Source organism: Ambystoma mexicanum, chromosome 12 (assembly GCF_040938575.1).
Source record: "Ambystoma mexicanum isolate Mex_15411 chromosome 12, UKY_AmexF1_1, whole genome shotgun sequence".
NCBI lineage: Eukaryota > Metazoa > Chordata > Amphibia > Caudata > Ambystomatidae > Ambystoma > Ambystoma mexicanum.
Genome location: NC_090936.1, coordinates 1,220,429,937 through 1,220,456,009, shown reverse-complemented (window position 1 = coordinate 1,220,456,009; position 26,073 = coordinate 1,220,429,937). Strand labels below are relative to the sequence as shown.

The window sequence follows — 26,073 nt, the reverse complement described above, 5'->3', positions numbered from 1 at the left end:
TAGCGGAGCCCTGCTGCTGGTCTCTAACCTCCATCGCAGACGATGAAGCAAAGATGTGTCAAAATCGAACTATTTTCCAAAACCCTTTACGAAAAATACGAAATTAGCTCAGAGAGCAACTAGAGGACTCCCAACACTGAAGTGTGTGGTAAACATCTGAAGATAGCCACCAGGGGTGGAGTTTAGGGAGAGGACTGCCATTGGATGGGGGCAGTATGACCCAGAGAACAGTGATTGCTTTAGAAAAGAAATACAGTTTTAAAGTTAAACAGTTTCTTCTTTTACCGAGGATTTTCAGCCTGAGAACAGGGAATATTCATGAGCATGTGAATCCATGCCTGACCTCACGCTGGAGAATCTCATCTTCCCCTATTTCTAGAGGTAGTTTCTCTACTTCTACAAAACTAAAACCTGGGTCTGACAGTAAGTCTGTGATGATGTCCAAATAAGATTTAACCGTCCTGGTCCTAACTATCTCTACTACTGAAACACAAAAGTCCAAAAACAACAAAACCACACCCCAGGAGAATGCCTCTGTTATTCAGGGTTGACATTTTTCTGGCTAGGATAATGCCTCCCTTCTCCTAGCTTCTGGGTTAGGGCTTGACTTAATAGTCTCTTCTTATTCTGTTTTCTCTCTCCTTTATTTCCTTATCCTTTTTTGAAGGCGGCTAAGGGTTTCGTCCCTTTTTGTTGAAAGGGGAAAAGCTGACTCTTGGGATGATCTGGTTTTTACACAAAAACAGTTTTTGTTCTCCATTTTGGAAAAATTGGGGGGCTGACTCTTTCAGTGATCCAGTGTTGACACAACGGCATTTGTCAAACTTGTCCACTTCAGGCGGGAGGGGTGTGGGGTAGTGTACCGCGAGGCTCTTTAAGACACCTTCCAAAGGATGCTGGTCTCTACTTATCAGGGCTCGTAGTTGCCTTTACCCCCATCACCCCAGTGTTGACACAAAAGACAGTTTGTCCTCGGCTTTGTGGTGAGGGAACACCTCAATCTTCTCAAAGACAATTTCCAAGGGATGCTGGTAAATTCCTATCGGGCTTTATCGGTTTCCTCCTCCCCAAATTACTAAGCTGAGGAGAAGAATTCTTATCAAAAACCCAGGGTAATGACTCTTCTCCGGGTTCAGGTTTCACACAGTTCGACACAAATCACAGGACTAGGAGATGGCTTTCTTATTTAAATTCTTCATTAAGTTCTCTCCAGAGGTTTTTATACTCTCCTTGACACCAAAACGTTGCACAAATGTTCTACAAACTGCCCCACTGAAATGAGGAAGTGGCTCCCTGAGTCCTTCTCGACTCTTCTATATCACATTCTTATGGAAATGACCAAGGAGTTGCCTCACAAAATGATCTACTTCTCTCTTAACTTCTTGTTTCAACTTCTCATGGCACCCTCCTGGACTTGTTACTGTTCCTGTTACCTTCTCTTGGCAAAAACGTCACTGGTTTCGCTAGGGGTTCCAGGTATACGCCAGTAGTGTCTGGTGCTTGAGGGCATGGACGTGTCGGCAAAGCACTGGGGAAAATAGTGCACAAGAGACAGGTGTGTAAGGAGTACTGTAGACAAGGAAGGATAGGTATTAACTACAGACAGGCAACAAGTCAGTGAACAGAAAGGGGCAGGGAATGCAAATAGATGAACATGTTCGGTTCCCAGTTGGGGTGCACGCAGAATAGGGGAAGAATTTCCCACAGGTCAGGGAAAACTCTAGCCTTCTGAGCTGGTTGTTATTACAAGACCCACTCTGAATGCTCATGAAAAGAAGTAGCAGGAGTGGACATCTGTGTCTGGACACTAAGGCATGAACAATGAAACAATTCTCACAAGACTGAAGCCTGTACGAGTCCAGCAGGAATAGAACTGTGACTGTCTCCTGAAACAGGAACTAGCACACTTAACAAAATGGCACGAGGGACAATACTGAAATGTGACAAAGGGCCAGATAATGCCTGCTGGTTATCCCAGCAGCCAAACTCTGTACAAAGGAATTAAAGAAGCACAAGTAAAACAACAAAATAAAACAAACAAGTGAGGACAAGAACCATAAGATATAAGAAATATGATATCCAGGGAAAGAACAGAACATTAAAGTGAGCAAGGTTCAAAACAGAGAATGAAAGGAAAAAGCATAAGCAAAAAGACAAGTATCGAAGCGCAAGGGCACCAGTGGCTGGAAATGCAGACTGGAAACTAAGGACTCGAATCAAGGAACATCAGGCTGAACTATAAACCAGGAACAAAAAAACTCAGGACCGAAACTCTGGCCTGGGATAACAAGGATTGAACTGCAGACCTGTTACAAGGAAATGCTGGACTGGAATCTGGGAAGCTAAAGCCAGGTAACACGGACTATGGGCACAAAGCAAGTAACTGCAGGCAAACAAGAAAATTGGCAGTAGAGAGCAAGAGGCTCCAGGCAGGGAGAATATGACTGCAGAGAGAGGGGAAGGGCAACTGCAGACAGTGCGTGCAGGGTTGCAGAGAAGAGGGACAAATGTGCCAACAGAGAACACAGGACTGCAGGCAAGGAAGCAAGGCTGTACAGCGGGGAGAACAGGGGGCACGGAGCAAGGGAACTGTAGTAAGTTCTGGAAACAGCAGCAACATAACAGAGCAGGAATCGAAGGTTCTATGCTCAAGGGTCTGCCAGTAAACAGTGCAAGAGCCCTCTGCTGGCAGCTGTTTAAATACTGACCCACCCTGTGCTGAGGAAGGCTCACTAGCAGCACCTGGAACACCACAACTGAAGGTACTCTGCCCCCTCCCTCTCTGGACCTGGGAAAGTGAAAGCAGCACTGATCTCTAGAGCTTCCAAGACTGCTGCATACGAATAGCCAGGTAATAACTGCCAAAAGGTGCACTGTGGGATATGCAGTTTTTAAAATGAAATAGGGAAGTACCAAAGTGTTGCAAAGGGAAAGTAAACACATAAATATGAATAGGTATTGTCCGGGGCACAGTATGGTGATGAATTCAGATTTCCAATTAGTCCACAAACAGTGCCACTTGAAGTTCCAGTGGCACAGACGTCACAATTAGGCTCAAATGAGGTATTCCTTCCTTGAACATTTTTGGGGAAATCAAGACAAGTATATTATACTTAACAATGCTCTTAAGCGAAAAGGATCCGACGATGAGCATTTTTAGAAATCTTTTAAGAGAGAAATTAACATGAGGTCGCTGTGCGATTTTTGTACAAGGGTGTGAGTAGTTTCACATTAAGATAGTCTGACATTTTAACCTTAATTTAGGTCTGGCACTACTGATTAAATAATTGAAAGTTAAAGCTCTGAGGTGGGACTGGAGTGCAACACTGAATATCTTGCTATAAAGGTGACTTTAACCGAGTACGCCTTACAAGGGTTTAAGCCCTATACATCACAGAGATATCCAAGTGTAATTCCTTATTGTAGGCTGCATAGGTTTGTTATGCAGCTACGTTCAAACCAGTTACCCTACTTGATGGTTAAAGGACCTGGATGTAGCATTCCCAGAAATAAATGAACTTGCAGGATATGCAAATCTGGCTGTGTTTTATAAACCACTAGACACCTCCTTACCGAGTGCCGTGCGATGCATGACAATATAATGGGTTCTAGGCAGGTTTGTCCAGAAGAGACAAAATATCCAGACGGATGCATTTTGGGCATATTGTGTCTCTGAAACTTCTATGAACTTATCTGCCCTGTGGGATTTGTTCATATACATCACAGAAATTATCTTGGTAAAGCATGCTAGTATATTTTGCCCTTTTTCTTATTTCTTTAATCCAGATATAGTCTATGCGCGATTGGGATCAATGAACATGCCAATAGAAAGAGAATCCTGCTTCCTTACCACTACAAACATGCCACACATCTACCAACCCCAAATGTTTGAATTTTTCTTTAGGTTGTTGGGACGCTGTGCCCCATGGCGCATACTCTACACGACTTCGATCCGTCTCTGCATCCCAAACTATATTGAAATCCCGTTAATATGACATACCCTCTGCGATGGTTTCAAGTGCCGCCAAAGTGGCCCTGAGAAAACCATCCTGTCCGGAGTTAGGTGCATACACTGTTGCTACGGTAAATATCTCTATCTTAATACCAAATTTCACCATTTAGATATCTTCCTAGTTTACACTCCGTGGAGCCCAGAATCACAATATCAGGATTGTTTCTAAACACTATTAAAACCCCTGCTTTTTTGCCCTTCGCATTAGCCTGGAACGTCCGAGGATACCCACTTATCTGAATTTGCAGTCTATCTTTCCTGCATATGTGGGTTTCTTGGAGCACGATAAAGTCCAGTTCCTCACGCCACATAAAATGCTCCAGTTTACTACACTTCACCAGTGAATTCAACCCTCTAATATTATAGGAGGTGATGAAAAAATCCTATGAAAAAACCCTGCTTGTTGAAATTCCCTCCCCCTTCTTTGGCCCCTTAACCCTAACTCCCCATGCGAAGCCCCCATGTTTGCTTGACTTTTACCTCCGACAATGTAAATATTCCCTGCTTGGTCCATTGTAGCTCCTGCTCTCTTGCCTGCCACCACGACCCACCTCTCGACATGTCCAGCAGCTTGCCCTCCCTTTTCCAACCCAACACCCCCCTGCAATGACCCTGGCTGGTTCATTAGGCCTAGTGACAACAACGGGGAGAGTCCTTGACCATGTACTGGTAAACTACTTGGATCCTACCAACTGTGGAGCGATAAACTAACCTTTTCCTTTAGATCCCAATCAGGCCCCCTTCACAAACCTCCTTCCTCGCCCCCAAACAACTACCCTAGCTCCCCCCTACAATTATGATATGATACGTTATTTATAACACGCTTAATACTCAGAGGTTTCTAAGCACGGACCCGGTGATCAAACCTGTGTTGCTCCGTTTTGTATTGCTTCCAAGGCGAGCACATTGCCACCGAGCTATCCTCCCGAGAAGGATAGTTTATATTCTGAATTTAACATCTCTGCCCCCACTCACCAATATACCAGGTCCCCCTTCCACCACCCTTCCTTGCGTGGTGTGTCCTTCGGGTTCTCCCAACCTCTAGGGGCACGTGCTTTTCATTGTCTCATTTCACTGTGGACCACTCCCATAGCCGCCTTTGCTGGGTAGTTCGGCTCCTTTCATCCTGTGTCCCGGTCTGCTCACTGCTCTGCGGTGCCACCACAGCTAGGCCTTCTTCGCACATTGTCACTCTTAATTGCCTGCCCTTCCAAAAAAAAAGTGCAAACCAAATGGGCAAATCTACCTATATCGCACCTTTTCCCGATTGAGAATTCTGGTGACTGGTCCCATCAACCTCCTTTTAAGTAGAGCAGAATATTGTATTGGAAGAGTTGTACTTCTGAGCCATTGATGGTCAAAGACATGCCTGCTTGTGCTGCCCTCAGAATTTCGTATTGCTGCCCATAAGACGTGAAGGCTGCTAAAACGTCTCTTGGTCGGATCCCTAGCACTTTTCTTATCGGTCACACTCTGTGGATCCTATCTAAATGAATCTCATCCGAGGTGATCTCCAGGAGCCATTTAGGGCAAAAGGTTTGTATTGATTGCTTGAGATCTTTGTCCACTATTTCTTCCGGAACATTCTTAAAACTAATGTATGAGCGCCTTGCCCAGTTCTCGAGATCTTTGCACTGAAGCTCTAGATTGTGCTACAACCATGCCAGTCGTTATATTGCTTCAGCACTTTTCCGCGAATCTTCAGCCAGCTCCTGCAAGGCTCTCTCATTCCTATCTACTCACTCTCCTAACTTTGGGATTTCACCTATTATTTCCGGCACAGCATTTTTTATGTCAGTTTTTCAAAGAGTAAATCTGCTCCTGAAGAGATTCCTTGAGGTGTTGCTTGTGATCTGTCAAACATTGAATACATTCTTCTTTAGTAATCACCATTGTATCCCAGTGTTCTGGAGTTTCCTTGTCAGATGATAGTTGTGGAGAATGAGCTGCACCTGAGGTTCCCTGGGCCTCCGTTTGCCAACACCTTGCGATTGTACCCTCAGCCCCTCGAACGTTCGATGCGGGATGTGCCGGGGGGCCCCTTATTCCAGCCTCTTCCATTGGTTTTCAACGTGTACCTCTATTAAAATTATCCCCTTGACTATTCTCGCATGTACTATCCGATATGGTCTGTGTACCAAGGTGTACCAGCCCTGCTTTCCAAAACCTATGGTTAGGTTTTGTGCGGTCCTGAAACCTCACCCGCAGGAGCTGCTGAGCCCCACAGACCCTCCAAAGTGTCCTGCTAACTACTGATAGAAACAGAAGAAGTCTCAACACCTCCAAGAGAAAGGGGACGTAGATAAAAGAAAAATGAAAACTGGCTTTGCTCTTCAACTACTGGAGAATCTGCAGAGGGTGAGAAGATCAAACAAATGATTTCTATTCTATGAAACCGACCCACCACAGTTCCCCTTGTGACTTTAGATACCTGTTTAACCTCCTTGATCAACTGGGAGGCATGTTGATGTATCCATCCAATAACTGCTGATTACTTTGATTTCCTTATGGATTCCCTTAACTCATGTGAAGATTATTTTTGTAGAAAGCAAATTCTATCCAAAAACCCAATGTGCGATTTTAAACTTCTTAAGATAGATCTGCTGAATTGTAGATAAGAATCAAATTATCTTCTAACAGAATCTTAAAGGTTTAACTACAAAAATGATTTTCCTCAAAACTTTCCTTGTGAGTAGCTGCGCTTTCAAAGATTGTCCAGAAATAAAACTAGACTCCCACCAGTCCTCCAGCATGTCTTGTCCCACGTCGTACTCCAAAGGAACTTGAGTCTTCTTCAGTCTGGCCAAGATTTCTATTATTCTTAAATAGGCCTTAAATTAAGAGCTATTAGGAACAGGACATTCCTGTTAGGGGAAGGACATTGAAAAGCAGTTTAGAATGCCTCTTCAGTTTCCTAGCACCCACAACCTCCAATCATCTTCCAGCTTCTTCCACAGCACCATGTTGGCTTGGGGAACTCTCCTTTAAAAACAACAGGGTTAAGGGCTAAACCAATAAAGCAAAACTGAATGTAACTAATAATCACAGTATTCGGAAATAACTAGGTGAGAATACAGAATGTAACTAATAATCAGAATGGGAACCTGATAGGTTATCACTCCAAGACTTTGCTGCACACAGATGGCCCCAGCTCTCATCCACCTGTGATCCGTGCACCCTGATGTAATGGTCCCACCCTCCGAGGTCACAGAGTTGTATCCTCCCATTTGCTCACAATAAGGCCTGGACCACGTCATATCTACATTGATAGTGCCAGCAACTCTATATGAGATAATGTCCTCGCATTGGGCTAGATGAAATCTCTCATAGATGGAGCCAGTGCTCTACACTACCCTTCCCCTTTCACAGTTCTCCCAACTGGGCTACTCTCCACACTATGCAGCAATGTCACTTGGCATTAGTCATTTATCTGAGAGGCACCTCCTCACCTCACAGTACCTGTCACCCTCTAGTCGTATGCAGATCACAATGGGATACTGGCCCACCTTCTAATAAGCATGCAGTGTCTACTGCCTGCACACGCATGGACCCCTCTCCTGAGTGCCGCTCCTTTCAATACAACGCCAAAGCAGTCTGGGTCCCCAAGCTCCTCCTCACCCGCAGTCTGCGGGTTATGGGATTCTCAAGTTAGCACCCTCCATGATTACAGCAGGACCCCACACCATCCACCTCGAGCCTTCTTCAGCATTATTCTGGGCACCAAATGCACTGTTGAGTTAGGGATGAAAGGGGCAGGCGTCACCCTTAATTCAATCTGCTGCTGCTAATGCCCCCTCAGGGCCACCATACAGAATATCTCTACAAGGACGCAGCCCCTACCCCACAACCCACTGGAGGGATCCCAGCTGGTCCAGAATGTTGCGTGGCCGACCACCTGCCTCACCATTCAGCGGTCGTGTCTCAGGGGGTCGCTCCTGCACTCACTCAGATTCTTAACATGAGGGCTCCTGCCACGCGCCCGCCGTCCAATGCCGTCCAATCTGCTGGGGTACACAAGACACTTCACCTCTCGTGCAGCCAATTCGCAGAATCAGCCGGTATGAGCAGCAACCACGCCCTACCCCTTCTTCGGACTCCCGACCGTCTCCTTTGCCACCACATTTTGCTGCTTTACAACAAAAGCCACGCTCGCTGCTGCTGTCAAAATGGGGGAGGGGGAGGGGGAGGGTCCCACTGCTTCCATTTGCAAAGGTGGGGGAGCAAGAACCGCTTTATTATACCCCTTTAGACTGGGGCGAGGGACGAGCCATGATTAGCATGTCCTCCCACTACAAGCGCCATTTTGGAGGCCTTTCCCCCTTTTCTTAAAGTGATGTACCATTGGAATCACGCAGAATTCATTTCAATTTGTATATTATTGGAATATTTTTAGGATTTAAAAGTTTATTAATCGTGATTTTAGCAGGAGTGTGAAATGTATTTACTATTAAATGTATATTAACCACTTCATTGTGTTATTTCTTTAGTACTTTTCTTAATGTATTTTGTAAGTGGCACTGTGGAAAGTTATTTAACTGTGTAACTGTATCACACTAATAAAAAACCCACAAGAAGCAGATTAATTGTAGAAAGCGCACCCAGCACCCAATGAGGAAGTCCTATTCATATGCCCAGAGTGGAAACATGCTTTCTCTACCTGCTGCCAGTACCTACACCTACTACTTTTTATACTTTCTTCTCACAAACAACAACAAAAGAATCAACGCAAACATGAAACCGAACAAGCAGTTGGTACAAAGATGCTTTTAAGCACATTTAATTTAAAAAACAAGTTTATATGATAAACTGTACATTAGTTAATAAGGCGCAGATAGTTTTCAGCACAGCACATAGGAGCAGGGAAGCTTCACTCCAATCAGCTGCAGGAGGGGGAAGGGCATGTGTCCCCTTCTCGAAGTCCAATATTTACAGAAGCTGCCATCTTAAATTATAATTCAACCATTGGCTGTTTTCTTTTCTTTTTACTATAGTCTTATTATTCCACCATTGCTAAATCTTTCAGCGTGTTGCTCCGGGATTTCTTCGCCTTGTAGCCAGGCCGCAGAAACTCAATTTTCCTCTTCCTAGCTTCCAGTTTATTTTTGTGTTTCTTTAACTTCCTCTTGGCAGCGATGTCTGGATTTGCTACGGCCTACGATGAAAAAACAAAACGGTCAACCATAACACTAACGATAAAGCAGAGGATATATAATGTACAAAATCAAATTAGAGAGACTGTGCTTAGGTTGCACAAAGAAAGTACGCGCTAAAAGCGGCCCAAGTGGTTAATTTGCATAAGTCACGTTACATATTACAAATAAATACAAGAACAAATTTTGATTGCCAACTGTACAGAGCACTGTTATTAGAAGGATATTCACTACAGTAAAATGGACAGCCAGCTGGGAATTTCCGACTGCAGCCTGTAACAACTCATGCAAGCATTAACAGAAGATCCCCAAGTGACTGTGGGCGGACAGGGGACTTCTAACAGCAATACATCAAGCAAACACAATCATTTTCTTACGCTTGGAGGCATAATGATTTGCCAAGCATTAACATGCAAAGCAATATATTTTAACTTTTGCTTGTTTCACAATTCACATCCTTTTAGGTATCATATCATCATACAAAATCATGGAATGAAGGCTTGACCAGATATCTATTTTTAATAAAGATTATCTCTTTTCTTTCTGTGAGTTTATCATTCTTTTTTTCAATTTAAATATTCGTACTGTTTTTTTCAAGATAGAAACAGGTCATTTTAAGGCATTACAGAAACAATGAGTAAGGGCACTCAATCTGCAGCACAAGGTTCAGGGAAAATGGAGTAAGTGGCCTAGTTGAGGGCTTTTCTTAAGTTTACCAGCAAGATCCCTTTACTGAAGAAAGTCAAAGTTGACTGGAGATTGGTTGAGTTGAAACATTTGTGGTGCACATTGGGAAATGGCTAGTACAGAGCTGTTGAGGGCTAGAAACTCCCTTTAAACAGACACCAGAAAAATCCACCTGCCCCTTTAACGACAGTCAGTTTAATTCTCCCGGAGTTTGTCGCAAGGATATCGTTATGAAGGCGCCTGCAACAGGGGGGAAAAGTTATTTGAGAGTTTCAGAGGAACATGCAGTGCAGGGAATTTCATGGTTGTATCACACAGTAAACAAAGTTGTCCACGCATCGAGTTCTGGCTGAGGGTTCTCACACTGATGATGCAATGTTGCCATTTTACCACAGGTACTCATGACCCACCGCCAATTCCAGGTCTGTTCCAATAACAAATCACAGGTGCAGAACCCTTACTGAGAGTCCCAACTAGAGGCAAGAGTATAAAACACAAAGGCTACGGTACGCCAGTGTGGGCTGGAGGAGCAGTGGCAGGGATGTCAATTCATCAAAATGCCAGGGGTAGCGGAAGTGACATCCCACATCCAATGACATCACAGGAAGTGATGTCATATGACCTTTGACCCTGGCGACATCCATCACATTACGTTACATTTAACCCGGATGTCATCACCCGACAATACTAATGGGCATAATAAAACTTACATTTCATAAGATACCAAACCAGCTCTAAAGCAGACATAAGACTTTTTAGCTACCAAGTACATTTCACTAGGGTGCTGCCTTGACATGCCATGGAGGGGCTCATGTTATGGCAGAGATAGACCAAGTAGAACCAATATAGGCCAGGGACACTGCCATGCATCTACCAATGTAGCCTCATATGGCCATTTACTAACCATGTATTCCAATTAGTGCTCTACATGTCAGGTATAGTAATCATATGCCAAGTAAAGCCCCACATTCGCAGGTGCTGCCATAATACAATGAGGCAGTTGTAACCTCTGAGGATACAGCAATCTCATGCCTGTTATAGCCTTACAGCCGAGGTGTGGTCAAAATGCAAGAACTAACCCGTAACTCTTGTTCTCCAACATGGGGTCTTGCATGGATTCACATGCTCATGAATATACCCCATCGCCCGGCTTGGAATCCTCAGTAAATAATAAGCAGTTTAGCTTTAAGCAAAAAACGGATTGTCTCCTCTATATCCTTTCACTGTCACTTTGGGTTATACAGCCTCAGCCAATGCCACTCGTCCTAAACTCCACCCCTGGTGGCCATCTTCAGATTTGGTTGTGCACGTAAAGTGGCAGCATGAACCAAGCAGCACATATATACAACCTCGGGAGGTGGCAAGGCTCAGAGAAGCAATACACCTACCCCTGGAACAGACTCACCTCAAACATGTTGCGTAGCACTGCCTGGCTAACCCCTAACTCCACCCTGGAATCCCTGTAGATGCAGTAAATCTTGTCACAATGTGGGTAGACCTTCACGTAGCAGCCCTGCAGATGTCGAGCAGGGAAACACCAGAGAGAAACGCTGTCTTCGCTAAGATGGCTCTTGTGGAAAGGGCTCTCAGCCGGCCTGGAAGCGCTCCGTTGGCCAGACAATGGCCATGCATGATACTGCTGCATCCACCTGGAGATGGAAGCTTTAGACAGGGCCTTGCCATGTCCCAAAAGTCTACAATTGACAGGAAAGGCGGGAAGTCTATCAAAAGTCCTGTGTGTGTGCAACATAAAACTTCAGGGCACGTGCAAACATCCTCCGAATGCAATGCGCTTTGAGCAGGCAAAGAAGGATTCGTGAAGAAAAGTGGTAGCACCAAAGGCTTGTTTACATGAAAGTCTGATGGTACCTTTGGCATAAAAGGAGGGATGAGTCGACAGAACCACCTTAGCGGAGTGGAACGACAAATATGGGGTTTACAGGAGTGCGTCTGCATTTCTACGACTCGTCTGACTGAGGCGATCCCCACCATGAAGGCGGTCTTCCATGACAAACTTCAAACGGGCTTGATGCATTGGTTGAAACTGAGGCCCCATAAGTCTAGACAGTACCATGTTTAGCTCCCACGCCAGTGCAGGAGCCTTAACCAGAGGGAATGTTCTAAAGAGGGCCTTGAGGAACTCCTTAACTAGCCTGTGCAATCACATTGAGAGTTTTACTGGAGTCTGGGTGTATCTGGAAATGGCAGCCAGGTGTACCTTGATAGAGGCGTGGGCAAGTGAAAGCAGTTATGGGAGAAGCTGCAGCGCTGTCACGCACAGCAGAGAAATCGTCCGTGGTCGGCACCACACTGAAGCGATTCCACTTGTGTCTGTAGCACGAAAGCGTAAAGGGGGCCCTGGCCTTGGCTAGAATCTTCTTGCATTCCAAAGCCAGCAAGTAGAGTCCAAATGATAGGGCTGTAGGAGCCAGGCCACGAGACGCTGGGTCGTGGTGCAGGATTGACCCTCCTTCTCCATAGAGGAGGTCCGGATGTGGAGGCAGTTTGATGGCCGGAACCATTGACAGATGGAGACGGTGCGAGTACCAGATCTGCCTGGGCCAAAGAGGATCAGCTTGCAGTGGCAACCCCTGAGTGTGTTGATCACTCATAGCAACAGTGGAATTGATTGTAAAGTGTACAGGAATAGGCCCTCGCAAGGGAACAAGAAGGCATCCCCCAGACTCCTTTGGCTGAGGATACCTGCTGGCAAACCTTTGACACTTTGCGTTAGTATCTGTCGCAAAGAGATCGGTATGATGGAGCATCCACTTGTTGAAGAGACGAGACACTTGCACTTGCTGAAGCTCCCATTTGAGGCAGGACTGCAGCAGCCATTTGTCTGTGGAGATCTTCTGCCACTGATCGACAAATTGCGATAGCCGGCATCCCACTGGGGTGAAGTGGGGGTGCGTGCCCAGGGCCGGTTCAGGACTACTTGTCTGCGTCCAGGATTGGGGGCGGGGGCGACAACGACGCTGGTTGCCACTTCCGTAGGTATGGGATCAGGCTCCCCTGACTACCCTCCTCCTGGTCAAAGTAAAATCGCTCTGGCAGGTCCTCCTTAGAACTGGGGGAGTGCATTGTTGGTGGTGGTGACATCCTGGGAGGTCACAAAGGAGACAGGGTGTAAAGGGTACCGCCTTGGTGGGCCTAGGGAGGAAATCGAGAGCTGGAGGCATCGCTCTCCAAGTTCAAGCCCCTAGGAAAAGAGGCAATGAATGGGTCCTACGGAGCAGAAAAAAGTGCTGTCGTTGATGGGCCCGTAGTCGGTACCACCGATGGAGGCCTAGGTGGTAAGCCTACTCTGGCTGTGGCAACAGTGATGGTAGTGGACGAGCAGTCTTTGTAGAGTAAGTCGTTGACGGGGTGGTCATCGACAGGGCAACAGCCCCGATGCTGAGGTTGAAGATGGGCCCTTCGATGACGTCCGTGACCACAAGGTCGACAGCGGTGGAGCTGCTGACGTGTCCTTGGACAGAATGCCCTTCAACAAGGTCTTATGCTTGCACGCTGGGGTCAGCGATTTCCTTGCAGACGGAACCTGCCTGCTTGACCGTCGATGGAGACCGGTTTATCTCTGATCTGGGTTCCGCAGCGATGGCTACTATCGACAAAGTAGTCTTCGAAGTGTAGGACAATTTTGCTTTTTTGGTATCTTCCCCGGAAAGTGTCCTCAAAGGATCTTAACCTCTTTTTGTCAGAGGAAGCATGCTCTTTGGGTCTGCCAACTCTTGAAAAGGCATGACTACACCGAAGGCCGAGTCAGAGGCCTTCCCTTGCCTCAATCCATGCCACTAACCTCCTATGCAAGTTTTTCCACATCTTGAAGGAGAAGGCCTGGCATATCGAACATCCGACCGCATCGTGGTCGGGATGCAGGCAGTAGATGCACTTGAGGTGACAATCTTCAATGAAGATGTTCTTCAGGCAGCAGTTTTCACAGACCTTGAAGAGGCATTTCCTCGTGGCATCCGCCATGGTATAAAGAAAGGCCCATGCCTGGGCCTGAGGTGTCCACGGGTCAGAGATCAGACTATGGAAAAGGATCTTGTCCGGCAACGGGTCTCTGCCGCCGGTAGTCACAACGTGACTTGAAGATGATTTCTTGCAAAATTGGCAAAAAAGTAATCAAATTCCGAGGAGCGAAACACAAGGACTGCCAACACAAGAATATGGAGTCAAAATCTGAAGATGGCCACAAGGGGTGGAGTTTAGGAGGGTGAATTCCATTGACTGGGGCAGTATGACCCAAAGTGACAGCAATAGGCTGGAGAAGCGACAAGCAGTTTTAACTTTAAAGCTAAACTGCTTTAATATTACTGAGGATTCCCAGCCTGACAGGGAATATTCATGAACACGTGAATCCATGTAAGACCCCATGCTGGAGAAATGGAAAGACTAATTACATCAAAATGCCAGTGTAGCCATGTAATACCACTTTCCATGCTTGCTTTACCATGCTTTTAATGCAAGCATGAGTGTTATTACGTGTCTAGACTAGCATTAGGGTGTAGTAAGTCTAGCCATTTTTTACTGTGCCATGACATTTTTTACGGGGCATCTATGATACTCATACTTGCTTTATCATGCTTTTAAAGCAAGCATAATGAGTGTTATTACGTGGCTAGAATGTATTTTCAGGCTATCATTCTAGCCATTTCTTACTGTGGCATGACAATTTCTTACGGGGCATCTATGATACAGTATCAAAGATTCCCAGTAAAAAATCTCTACTCCTGCCCCTGTTCAAATCAGACTCCTAGGCTGGCACAAACCCAAAACAAGCTCACCCACATTCAAACACATTCATTCAAACACATTAATTTAGCATTCACACAGCATTCATCTCAAACAGCATTTACTCAGCACATACTCGCTCAAACACACATTAACGTGTTCAAACAGCATTTACCCAGGACGTACTTGCTCATTCATACATGCACACATACATATATAAAACGCACGTACAAAAGTACATTTTCCGGTTTCTGCACCTGCGTGCAGGAGCACTGCCTCTGCACTCCTTCAGCAGGGATAGGCAGTGGCAGAGGTCTTTCACAGGCTTGTCTCTGAAGGCAAGCCTGGGGCAGGGAAAATGGTAATCAGAGCACCCACATATGATGTGGATTTAACATTAGAAGGGGACACCTTCCTGTTCTCTGGGGGTTCTTTACTGGTTCCACAGCTATGGTTTGTCCCAATGTACGAGTGAGTGAGAGACAGTTGCAGCCATGTAAGGTCACGAGCACTGCTTGCCTCCGAGTTCCAGCGTTGCAAAGATCAAAACCATGTATGGCTTGCGTGGGAATGGGTGTCAGGAATCCTCTGCACACTTTAGAGAAAGAGTCAGGGACGAAACACGTAAAATTAAAAGAAATGAGCTGCAGATTCCAATTCACTCAGAAGGAAAAGTTAGTGCAGTGTTCGGACGGATTTAGGAAGAGGGGATATGAAGACGAACCTGAAGACAAGAGAAGCAAGAGAGTAAAAAGAAAAACATCTACAAGAAAAAAGGATTCATCAAACCAGGACTCACCTGCAGCGCCTTTTCTTTTTTTCTCCCAACTCTTTTCTGATTGGCCTGCTTCTGCACTGCAGCAAAGGCGATGGAGAACCGCTCCAACCCAACTAAACCCTTCAGCAGCTCAACAACCTCCTGAGAAAGGTTCTTCAGAGTGGGATCTATCAAAGGAAACAGAACATAGCATGTAACACACAAGTAAAAAGTACAAAATGGCTCTTTCTCCTGAACAGACAATTACACCAAGTAACAGGCTGAGATGAGAAATGTACCTAGTGACATACTGGGCACTGAACTGTTCATGCCAATGAAACCACTGAAATTCAGTAAACGCATGCAAATGAATGGAGTTTAAACAGGACATTTCAGATAATGGCTTCTTTGTTTGTGGAAATATTAATTAAGAATTAAATGCACATGAAGAAGAAGTGATTAAAATTTAAATATACCTCTTAAAACTGTTGATAAAACACTCCTGTTACATTTTTCTTAAATGCAATCTTTAATCACTGTAAGAGGTTAGGAGACTTTCCACTAGTGAGCGCATTGGGGTTTGTGCACAGACTGTCAGAGACTTTCCACTAGTGAGCGCATTGGGGTTTGTACACAGGCTGTCGGAGACTTTCCACTAGTGAGCGCATTGGGGTTTGTGCACAGGCTGCTTATTTTCCTGGCCATATACATACACTTCGAGCTGGGCTTCTGAGCACTTAACTGGGGTCCTAAAAGGGTTGAACTAGGACAGAAAGTCGGCCCAGGCACCTCCCTCAAAATAAAAGTGTCCAGGTAACATTCAGGACTTGCGTCAATTTGCGTCTTGTTTACAGATCATGTGTGTCATTTTATGTGTACTGTGACGAATAATGGCATTTTGTCACTTCTCCCCTAGGGGGAGCCTTTCCCTGTGAGGCGAGTGAGGTGAGCCCACTACGCAATACTCCCCCCTCCCCCTTCCCCTCCTTCCCCCCTCCCTAGATGTAGAGGCAAGTGGGACCTAACAGAGATGGACTACCCTTTGGGAACAAAGACACGTTCTGATGAGGAACTCCCTAAGGTACACACCATCCAATAGACCGCTAAAAATCCAGTGAATAAATGTATGAAGAAAATGCTAAAAATCTGTTGTTGCCATCAAAATACTCTGATTATTCGTCTAAGGGAAACATTATAAATTACTCACCGTAGTGACTAACGTACTCCAAGTCCATAGTCCCCTTTCCTCCATACTGTTTGGTGTCCCTCGCAAGGGACGGGAAACACCTTTTTCACCCAAAAAAATATCATCTTTCCCTTTAAATTTAGATGCGTGCGGGGGTGCAAGCATGCACTCTCCTGACTCCGCCCACTGGCACCACTCCTCAGTCCCCTTTGACGCGTCGACAAAATTAACATTGCCTAATGACACCAGTTTCATTAGGGGGGAGGATAGAGGGACATATGGAGGAAAGGAGACTATGGACTAGGAGTATGTTAGTCACTACAGTGAGTAACTATTAATTACTTTTTTTACGTCCCGTCTCCTTTCCTCCATACTGTATTGCCAATTACAACTGAATGTAGCCCCAGGGTGGAGAGGAGACCCTCCTTAAGAAAACAAGTTCCTTAACACTGCCTGACCAAATGCCGCGTCTGACTTAGAGCCGGCATCCAAGTAGTAATGCTTGCAAAAGGCTGAGGGTGTAGCCCATGTAGCCGCCCTGCTGATAACCTGCCACAGGACATGCTTTTGGAAAGCAACTGCTGTGGCCTTAGCTCGGATGGCTTGGGCATGCATATTTGCTGGGAGAGGCATGCGCTGCCCCCCATAAGCCCCCTTGATGGCCGTAACCATCCACCTTGCAATGGAAGCCTTGGAGGCCAGACGGCCAGGTAGGTTACCCCCCCCCCCCCCGAAGGTGTCAAAGAGGGCCTCTGATTTTCAGAAGCTCTTGGTCCTGCCCAGGTAGTATCTTAGTGCAGGCCTAAGATCCAGACAGTGCAATACCCTCCGAGCATCCTCCTTAGGGTCAGCGAAGAAAGTTGGCAACACTATCTCCTCATTTAGGTGAAAGGAGGAGACAACCTTAGGTAAGAATGCAGGGTGAGTTCTAAGCACCACCTTGTCCTTATGAAATGTAGTATAAGGCTTTGAAGCCACAAGCACCTGGATTTCGCTGAACCGGCATGCCGAGGTAAGGCCCACTAGCTGCCTTAATGGTGACTAGCCTGACGTCCGCAGCCGCCATAGGTTCGAATGATTTATGCGCCAGGGCGCCTAAGTCCACTCTGAGATCCCACACTGGGTGTGGCTTCTTGATAGGCGGGTAAAGCCTGGTAAGGCCCGCCAAGTGTCTTTTAAGCACAGGATTGGAGGATGAAAACACCTCCTCTTCTGAGTTCCTGTAGGCTCCGACGGCCGCCAGATAGGTGCGGCATGTGTCTACCTGCACGCTGGAGTGTGCAAGCTGAGCTGAGAATGATGGCACATCATCTAAGGTGCAGGTCAATGGATCCACCTTCTTTGATTCCGCCCAGTGACAAAACCTTGTCCACTTGCTTTTGTTCTGGCTCCTGGTAGTATTGTAGCCCCCTGTATTATATCTAGGTTAGCTTGGGACTGATGCAGCGTGGTGGAACCATGCTGCAAGGGCTAACTTCTGGGGGGTGGGGTGGATGACCGTGCCTCCCTGCTGAGAAAGTAGGTGTGCTGGGCCCAGTGGAAGGTGGACCGGGGCATGACCCGACAGATTTAGTAGTTCCGAGAACCATGGTCTCTCTGGCCACCACGGAGCTATCAGGATGATACAGAGGTGAGGGGTCTCCCTGATCTTGCAGTGTACCCTGTGGACCAGGGGAGTGGGAGGGAAGGCATACGCGTTCATGTTGTTCCACTCAATCTGCATCTCATCGCCCAGAGCCCCTGCCCTATCCCTGCCAGGACGCAAACTGGGGGCTGCCTGTTGTACCAGTTGGCGAAGAGGTCCACCTGTGGATGACCCCACCTGTCGAAGATCCTGTGAAGGGCATGATCGTTCAACTGCCATTCGTAGTTGTCCGCACCCAGCCTGCTGAGCATTTCCGCCTCCAGGTTAGATTCCCCCGGGAGGTGCACTGCTGTCAGGTGCATGCCGTTCACCAGAGCCCACTCCCAAATGTTGACTGCCAGAGTGCAGAGGGGAGGGGACCTGTTGCCACCCTGCTTGTTGATGTAATACATGCTGGTGGAGCTGTCCGTCTGAATGAGGCTCACCCTGCCGCTGATCATCGGGATGAAGGCTTTGAGGGCAAGCCAAATGGCCTTCAACTCGAGCCAGTTGATGTGAGCCGCCTGCTCCTGACGGGACCATACCCTGTGAACGCTGTGGCTGCCCAAGGTAGCTTCCCCAGCCCTCCAAGGACGAGTCTGTGGTGATGATGGCCTGAGGTACCGGTTGATGGAAGGGCCTGTCTATCTGCAGGTTGTTGTTTGTGCTCCACCAGACCAGGTCCTGGTGGAGATGCTGTGGGATGCTGACCAGTTTCACCTGAGAATCCTTCTCCTGGCTCCAGGAGGCTGCAAAGTGCAACTGCACGTGCCTCATCTTGAGCGTTGTATGCTGTACTGCGAGGCAACATGCAGCTATGATGCCCAGGAGGTGTTGGTACCACCACGCCAAGGTCACTGCTCTGCCCCGTGGCTGCAATCTAGTCCGGTGAGGGGAAGATCCTCTCAGAGGCCGTATTCCAGATAAGGCCCAGGAAGGTTAGACTATGCCTGACGTGTAACTGTGATTTCTTGAGACTGATGGAAAATATGAGGGTGGAGGCGGTGTGTTGGACCTCGCCCTGACGAACCAGTCCTCTAGGTATGGATAGTCATGGTGACACTGAGCAGGGCCGCCACCGCATTCATCAGTCTTGTAAAGACCCTGGGGCCAAAGGGTAGAACCTTGTATTGGAAATGGAAACCCATGATCCTGAACCTCAGAAAGGACTGACGACGTGTAGGTAGGCATCCTTCAGATCTAGGGAGACATCCAGTCTCCCGCACACAATGTTTCCGCTATAAAAGCTGGGGTAACCATCTTGAATTTTTTAAGAGAAAGGGAGAGGTCCAACAAAACTCGCAGGCCAGCCTGGCTCTTCTTGTATATAGTGAAAATCCGTGAACAGAAGCCCGGACCCCGCTGGGAGGCTGGGACTTGCTACAATGCCTGGCTCTCTATGAGTGAGCGAATTTCCGCCAACAGAGTTGTTGTCCCAATCTGTGGGAGCGGAGTGGAGGAGAGGAGAGAGGAGAGGTAGGGATAGGTAGGCGGAAGCCTGTGGATACTACAGAGAGGGTCCATGAGTCCGAGAACCTTGCACGCCAGCATTGCGCGTGAAGGGCATGCCCGCCCCCCTCACCGGAGATTCGTGGATCCGGACGGTCATGTCATGCCTTCTTTTCCTCTGAGGCTGGGGCTGAGGAGGGGGACTGGAAAAAGCTCTTGTGAGCTGCCTCATGCTGCTTGCGCCTGTGCTGGCTTGGGGACCTGTCCGGTTGCGTGGACAGTCTCTCCTGGAAGCCCCTGAACCCGCTGGGCCCGGCCTCCTTCAGGACTCTTGGCGGTAGGGGTCGAGACCTACCCTGCACCTCAGGAGGGGGCCTGGTAGGCAGAGTGCCCTTGGCTGTGGCGCCGGTAGTGCTGCATACAGGCTCCCCTTCAGACATCTGTCCGGTAATAGGGCGAATCCCCTCGGGTCGACACCCGGTAGTAGAACCTTGCAGTCCCTCAGCGTCGTCACTGGTAGGATATCGCGATCCCTCGGCCTGGAGGCCGGTAGCTCAAGCAGCCTTGGTGCGTGCATTGGTACTAGGACCTGATACGCCCCTCCCGCTCATGCGCTTCGTGGGGTAGGAGTCACCTTTGCGGGGTACAGATGAAAACAGTGCCCCTACCTTGGGCCTGGACTTTTGCTTGATCAATTCCTTCAAATCCTCTGGAGGCGACACTCCAAAGAGCTCCCTCCACCTGGCTAGTCTGTTCTTCAGAGCGTGTGGTGTAAGCGCGTTGCACGTGGTGCAGCCCTCCCAGCCATGGTCGGGGTCTAGGCAGCGGAGGCAGAGAGCGTGGGGGCGGACGTAGGGAAGAGCCCCTCACAGAGCGTGTGGAATTACTAGGCCAGTGGCCTAACCCAGGAGCGCTGGTGAAAGCAGTCTGTTCCCATCAAGGCGGAAAAGAGGACTGTGAGTGGCGCTGGTGGGCAGAGTCAGGGTAGCGCATGCTCCCAGGGCCACGCCCCCAGGCGCATCCAAATTTAAAGGGGAAGATTATTTTTTTCAGGTGAAGAAGGTTCTGTCTCCCATCCCTAGCAAGGGACGCCCGTACAGTATGGAGGAAAAGAGACAGGATGTAGGAGTAACCACATGATGCTGAGACGAGAGAAAAAACCTGTGGAGGAATACAGATCATGCAGCAAACAGAAAGCACAATGACGTTATGCAGGAGAAGGCCCAGGAAAGCATAATAAAGGAAGTTGGCGGAGATTGGGGACAGAGTGAGAGAACCTGTGAGCTATGAACTTGCTTTGAGAAGTATCCTGAAGTACAGTTGCAGGTGTGGTGTCCTATGCGAAGGCGGAAACCAGCTGAAGTTTCTGACGTGTGGCGTTGGAGAAGGGACGAGAGCAATGGAAGTGAAGGCGTGGTGTTCTGCTCCAGAACAAGAGTTAAGTGGTGGCGTGACCAAAGTTAAGCAGAGGTGGACCAGCAGGTCTGTGAACTACACCGATAATGTTGTTCACAACGAGAAATGCGAGAAAGAACAAACCAGTAAATCAGAGACTTGGGAGACTGTGTGTGAAACTGCCAGAACTATGAGAGGCCAACCTGAAAAGTGCAGAAGAAAGTCCAGACCCGTCAAAAGGCCCATTGATGAAGTCCTCAAGCACAAAAGGTAACAGGGAAAACAGGAGATGCGGGAGGGGGACTGAAGAGGATCATTACTGGCATGCTCATACTCCTCCCAGTCAAGATAATTTGCATTGAGTGAAGAGAAAGGGCATCATTATAGCACACTCAAACTCGTTCCAGTCCTGATCAGATATTGAGAGTGAAGGAAAAGGAGGAAAATCATTGCTGGTACGCTCATACTCGTCCCAGTCAGGATAATGCATCCAGAGTAAAAGAGGGAAAAGAGAATCATGGCTGGAATGATCATACTCGTCCCAGTCGAGTTAAGACACTAATGTGGAGGAGGACATCCGAGAGACCAGAGGAGGCGAGAGCGAAGGAATGCAGAGGCTATTATAAGGAGGGCTCTGTGGAGTGGGTGTGTGAGAGTGAGGAGTAGAGGTAGAGTAGAAGAAGCAGAGGAGTAGTGATAGTGGTGGTGGAGGCAGTAGTAGCAAGTGGGAGTTGAGACAGTAGGTAGTAGAGTAGCGAATAATCCAGGAGACCAAGGAAATAACCCTGAGATATTATCAAATAGGGGATATTATAAGATAGAGAAATTGAGAGACACGATTGAAATAGAAAACAAGGGCCAAGGCGAAACAAAAGACTGAAGTAAAGAGCAATGACTTAGAAAAAAGGAGAGAAATACAAGATGGAACGAAAGAATACTCAAAGGAAAGAGATGCTTGAAACCTTGAGAAGAACCCAGTAGTAGAAATGTGTGATTAATACAAGTAGTTACCAGGAACTACTTAAAACTACTCTATTGAATGGAACTTGGTGAAGAAACAACTCACAGGAGACGGGAGTCATTCTCCTGGCTTTTGTTGTGATAATAGTGGTGGGGTTAGAATAGGTTTATTTTTATCATTTTATTACAGTGCCCAAAACCCTGAGGTATCTAGGCGCTAATTACAGAAAGTGCATACTTAAGACATGACAGTTTCAAGAGTACCGACTGAAGAGCTACTCCTCATGATCCGGGGAGCTACATCAGATGGAATACAAGGTCATAGTAGGTACACATATGCAGACTGGGAAAGCTACTCCTCGTGTTGCGGGGAGCTACATCAGATGGAATACATGGTCATAGTAGGTACAAATATGCAGACTGGGAAAGCTACTCCTCGTGTTGCGTGGAGCTACATCAGAATATGCAATAGCTTGAAGGTAAGATGCGGCTTAGATTTGGGAAAGCACTGGGTGCTACATCAAGTGTGCAGTTACTGGTAAGATACATTAAGCATATAGTTGCAGATGAGTAGGGAGAGGGTAGGTCGTAAGCTCACTGAGCTAAAGGACGGCATTGTGAATTAGTCTTAGGGCAGCTGGGCCAACAGGGATTTGTATGAGCAACTTTGGATGATGAAACAGTGTGGCAGATACAAAGAAAGTGTGTGGGGGCATCTGGAAGATATTACCTCGCAAGATGGGCCCAAAGGTGAGGTAGCAAGCATTAACATGGTGAAGGTGTGACAAGGTATTGTGTAATATCCTTTCATCATTTCATCACGAGAACCTGCGCGAGCTCTCGTGATGGAAGGGTGAATAGAATATAAAGATGTATGTTTGGAATGCGAGTTTCAAACCCGCTTCATGTCAGTTGCTTTCCGCGGTCGGTGGGGCCGAATCACTATCACTTAGATATAAATGTAAATAAATAGCCTGTTAATCAATCACGTCTTCCTGCGTGTATTTGGTCACTTCAAGTGGCGACGAGGATCTTCAGGCCCCACCGCCCCTTTGTGTGCCCCAGGCTTTCATTTTACCTGATTCTGTTTATCATCTTCGACGCTCGTTTTGTCAGCCGTGATTTATGTGCGTGAGCAGGCCCTGCAGCTGTCATAAAAGCTGTGGCCGCTCCGCTTACAATCAACTCGACTTCCAGCGACGCCAGTCAAGGTCAATTAAGTGAGTGGTTTTCTTTAATCCTGCTTGTGTTTACTTTCAATGTATGCCGTCCGGACACGCCTCTTGGCCTGTGCTGTTAATCTTACCGTATTTCACAGAATAGAGGAGCTTTTTTGTCTGTTACAAGTTTTCATCTACCGTAATTCCCAGTATAAAGGCGCAATCACATGGAAAGTGAAGGTACACATAAATTTGAACTGACAAGCGTTTAAACTGCAGGAAGTCATATGTTTGGCTGATAATTAACTATTTTCAAGCCTCCCACCAATATTCTCAACTCATTGTGCAAGTACATAAAAAAAAAAAAAACAGAGAATTAAGGTGATACATTATTGTACTGCAGCAACCCCCTGCATTCAAATCTAAAAGAGACATTAAGAGGACCGAAATTCGCAATTTTGGTCAATCCTTTCCAATTTTGTGGCACATACACATTTTGGTCAGCATGTCTTTCAATAGTGTACCACCGCCAATGTTCTTCCTTTCGGATGTTGGTGAGCCAGCTATTCCATGGAAAAGATGGATTAAATCATTTGAACATTACGCTGGCGTTGTGTGTGGTCAGAATTGCAGCGTGGAGAGGAGGAAGTCTCTTTTAATGCATTGTTTGGGCCCGGCAGGGCAGGAAAAATTTGAAGATCTACCAGATCTGCCTTCTGATGAAGATAATGACTTAAATGAATATGAGCGGTCAGTGAAGAAGATGGGAAAACATTATGAAAAGAAACTGAGCACTATTTTGGAACGTTATAAATTTGGGAAAAGAACTCAAGGAGAGGGTGAGAGCATAGAACAATACATCACTAGCTTGAGAAAGCTAGCCAAGACATGCAATTTCAATACTCAGTTGGACGAGAGGTTGAGAGATCAATTCATGCTGGAGTGTAGGAGTAGCAAAGTAAGAGAAAGATTATGGGCTGAGGACGACCCCAACTTGGACACTGTCTTACGTGTGGCCAAGGAAGTGGAGCACACTGAGAAATGTGTTACAGAATTAGAAAGCAGGATACAAACTACTGATATTAAACATGAAATTTCCAAAGAGAAGTATGCGACACTTACCACAAGTAAAGAGAATGAACCCATTGCTCAAATTTCAGGAAATCCCAATAGGAGATACAAATCAGAAAGGAACGGGAGATTACCTTGGAATGATGATAAAAGAAAAAAACCAAGTTCCAGAGTTAATAACAGTGATGGGAGAAAGAAAAGTCCGCACAGGCGAGGAGACGACCCTAGAAGGAAGAGTACAGGGCGATGTTTTAGATGTGATAGCATGGATCATTGAGCGGATAACCCGGAATGTCCTGCTTTGAAAATTATATGTGGGAAATGCAAAGGCAAGGGGCATTACGCCCGATGTTGCAGAATGCAAAACACTTCCACTAACTGGATAGGAAGCGATGAAAATAGTGATGAAGATGGAGAAGAATGCGTGTTTGTCGTGACTGACGAAGAAAATGAACAAGAAATAGAAAGCCCCAAGGCCGTAGTTTGTGTTGATGGAACCAACATGCACATGATGATTGATTCAGGTGCAAAATATACCTTAATACCACAAATTTTCTGGGACAGGAAGAAACATGAATACCTGCATGAACCAGACATAAAACCCAGGGCATATGGCGAAGTTAAAATAGATGTCATTGGATGGTTTTGGGGAGCACTCAAATTCAAGGAGAGGAAAGCAAATGGGAAAATATACATAACAAGGAAGGGGAGAACGCCTTTGTTAAGTTGGACTCACCAATGCAAACTCAAAGTGAAGTTAGATGCTGCGTCGGATGAGTCTGTATATTCGGTTGAAAGCAACGCTGGAGGAATTCAAGGAAACAAAGAAATCACCAAAGAGGCTGATATGATGAAAGAAATTTTCAGGAAAGAAATTGGATGTCTGCGTGGGTTTGTTCATGAGATCAAAATGAAGCAAGGACATGTTCCTGTTGCACAGAAGTTACGCAACATTCCGCTCTCAATGAGGGAAGAAGTAAGAAAGGAGATTAAATTATTGGAAGATCAGAAGATCATCGAGAGAATAGATGCCAGTGAATGGGTTTCACCATTAGTTGTATTAAGAAAAAAGTCCGGAAAATTGAGAATATGTGTAGACATGAGAGAATTAAATAAGAGCGTGATCCCGGACAGACATCCACTCCCCAATATTCAAGAGATTGTATCCACTATTGGGCCCTCAAAGTATTTTTCCACTCTGGATCTAACATCAGCATACCATCAGGTTAAACTTCATAAAGATTCTAAGAAAATGACAGCCTTTATCACGCCAGATGGGCTGTATCAATACAGAAGATTGCCATTTGGGTTGGTGTCAGCTGCTTCAGTATTTCAGAGAATCATGCACAAACTATTTGAAGGTGACGAAGGGATTATTTGTTTTCAAGATGACATATTGGTACACGCCGTCAACCAGAAGGTGCATAATGAAAGATTACAACATGTCTACAAGAAGTTATATGAAGCAGGTATGACCCTTAGTAAAGATAAATGTAATATAAATCGTAGCGAAATCGAATATTTAGGACATACCATATCTGCTAGCGGCATAAAACCAAAGAAGCAACTTGCTGATGCCATAATGAACATGCCAAGACCAGAGTCAAAGGAAGGCGTGCGTACGTTCATTGGAATGGCGGAGTACTATTCTAAGTTTATAAAGGATTTTGCCATACATACTGTTCCGCTACGTGAACTTTTAAAGAGGAAGTCATTTGAATGGAACAGGGAGTGCGAAGAAGAATTTGAAAATATCAAATCAGAATTAAACAGAGCACCATCATTGAAGAATTTCAAGAGTGGGAGGAAGACTATAATAACAACAGATGCAAGCAACCTAGGGTTAGGGGCTGTTGTCACACAAGAAGTCGAAGGAAAAGAA

At 46.4% G+C, this 26,073-nt stretch overlaps 1 protein-coding gene across 1 annotated transcript in view; it reads right to left on the bottom strand.

Annotated features, from left to right (window-relative positions):
• Positions 1–8,761: 8,761 nt before the first annotated feature.
• UTP20 (UTP20 small subunit processome component) overlaps positions 8,762–26,073 on the bottom strand; it is a 1,390,303-nt gene continuing 1,372,991 nt past the window's right edge. The window contains exons 61-62 of the mRNA XM_069629877.1: positions 15,389–15,534; positions 8,762–9,164 (exon numbers count right to left, since the gene is read on the bottom strand). Of these exons, the coding sequence (XP_069485978.1) occupies positions 9,009–9,164; positions 15,389–15,534 (302 nt within the window). The 3' untranslated portion in view covers positions 8,762–9,008. The remainder of the gene's footprint in view (positions 9,165–15,388; positions 15,535–26,073) is intronic.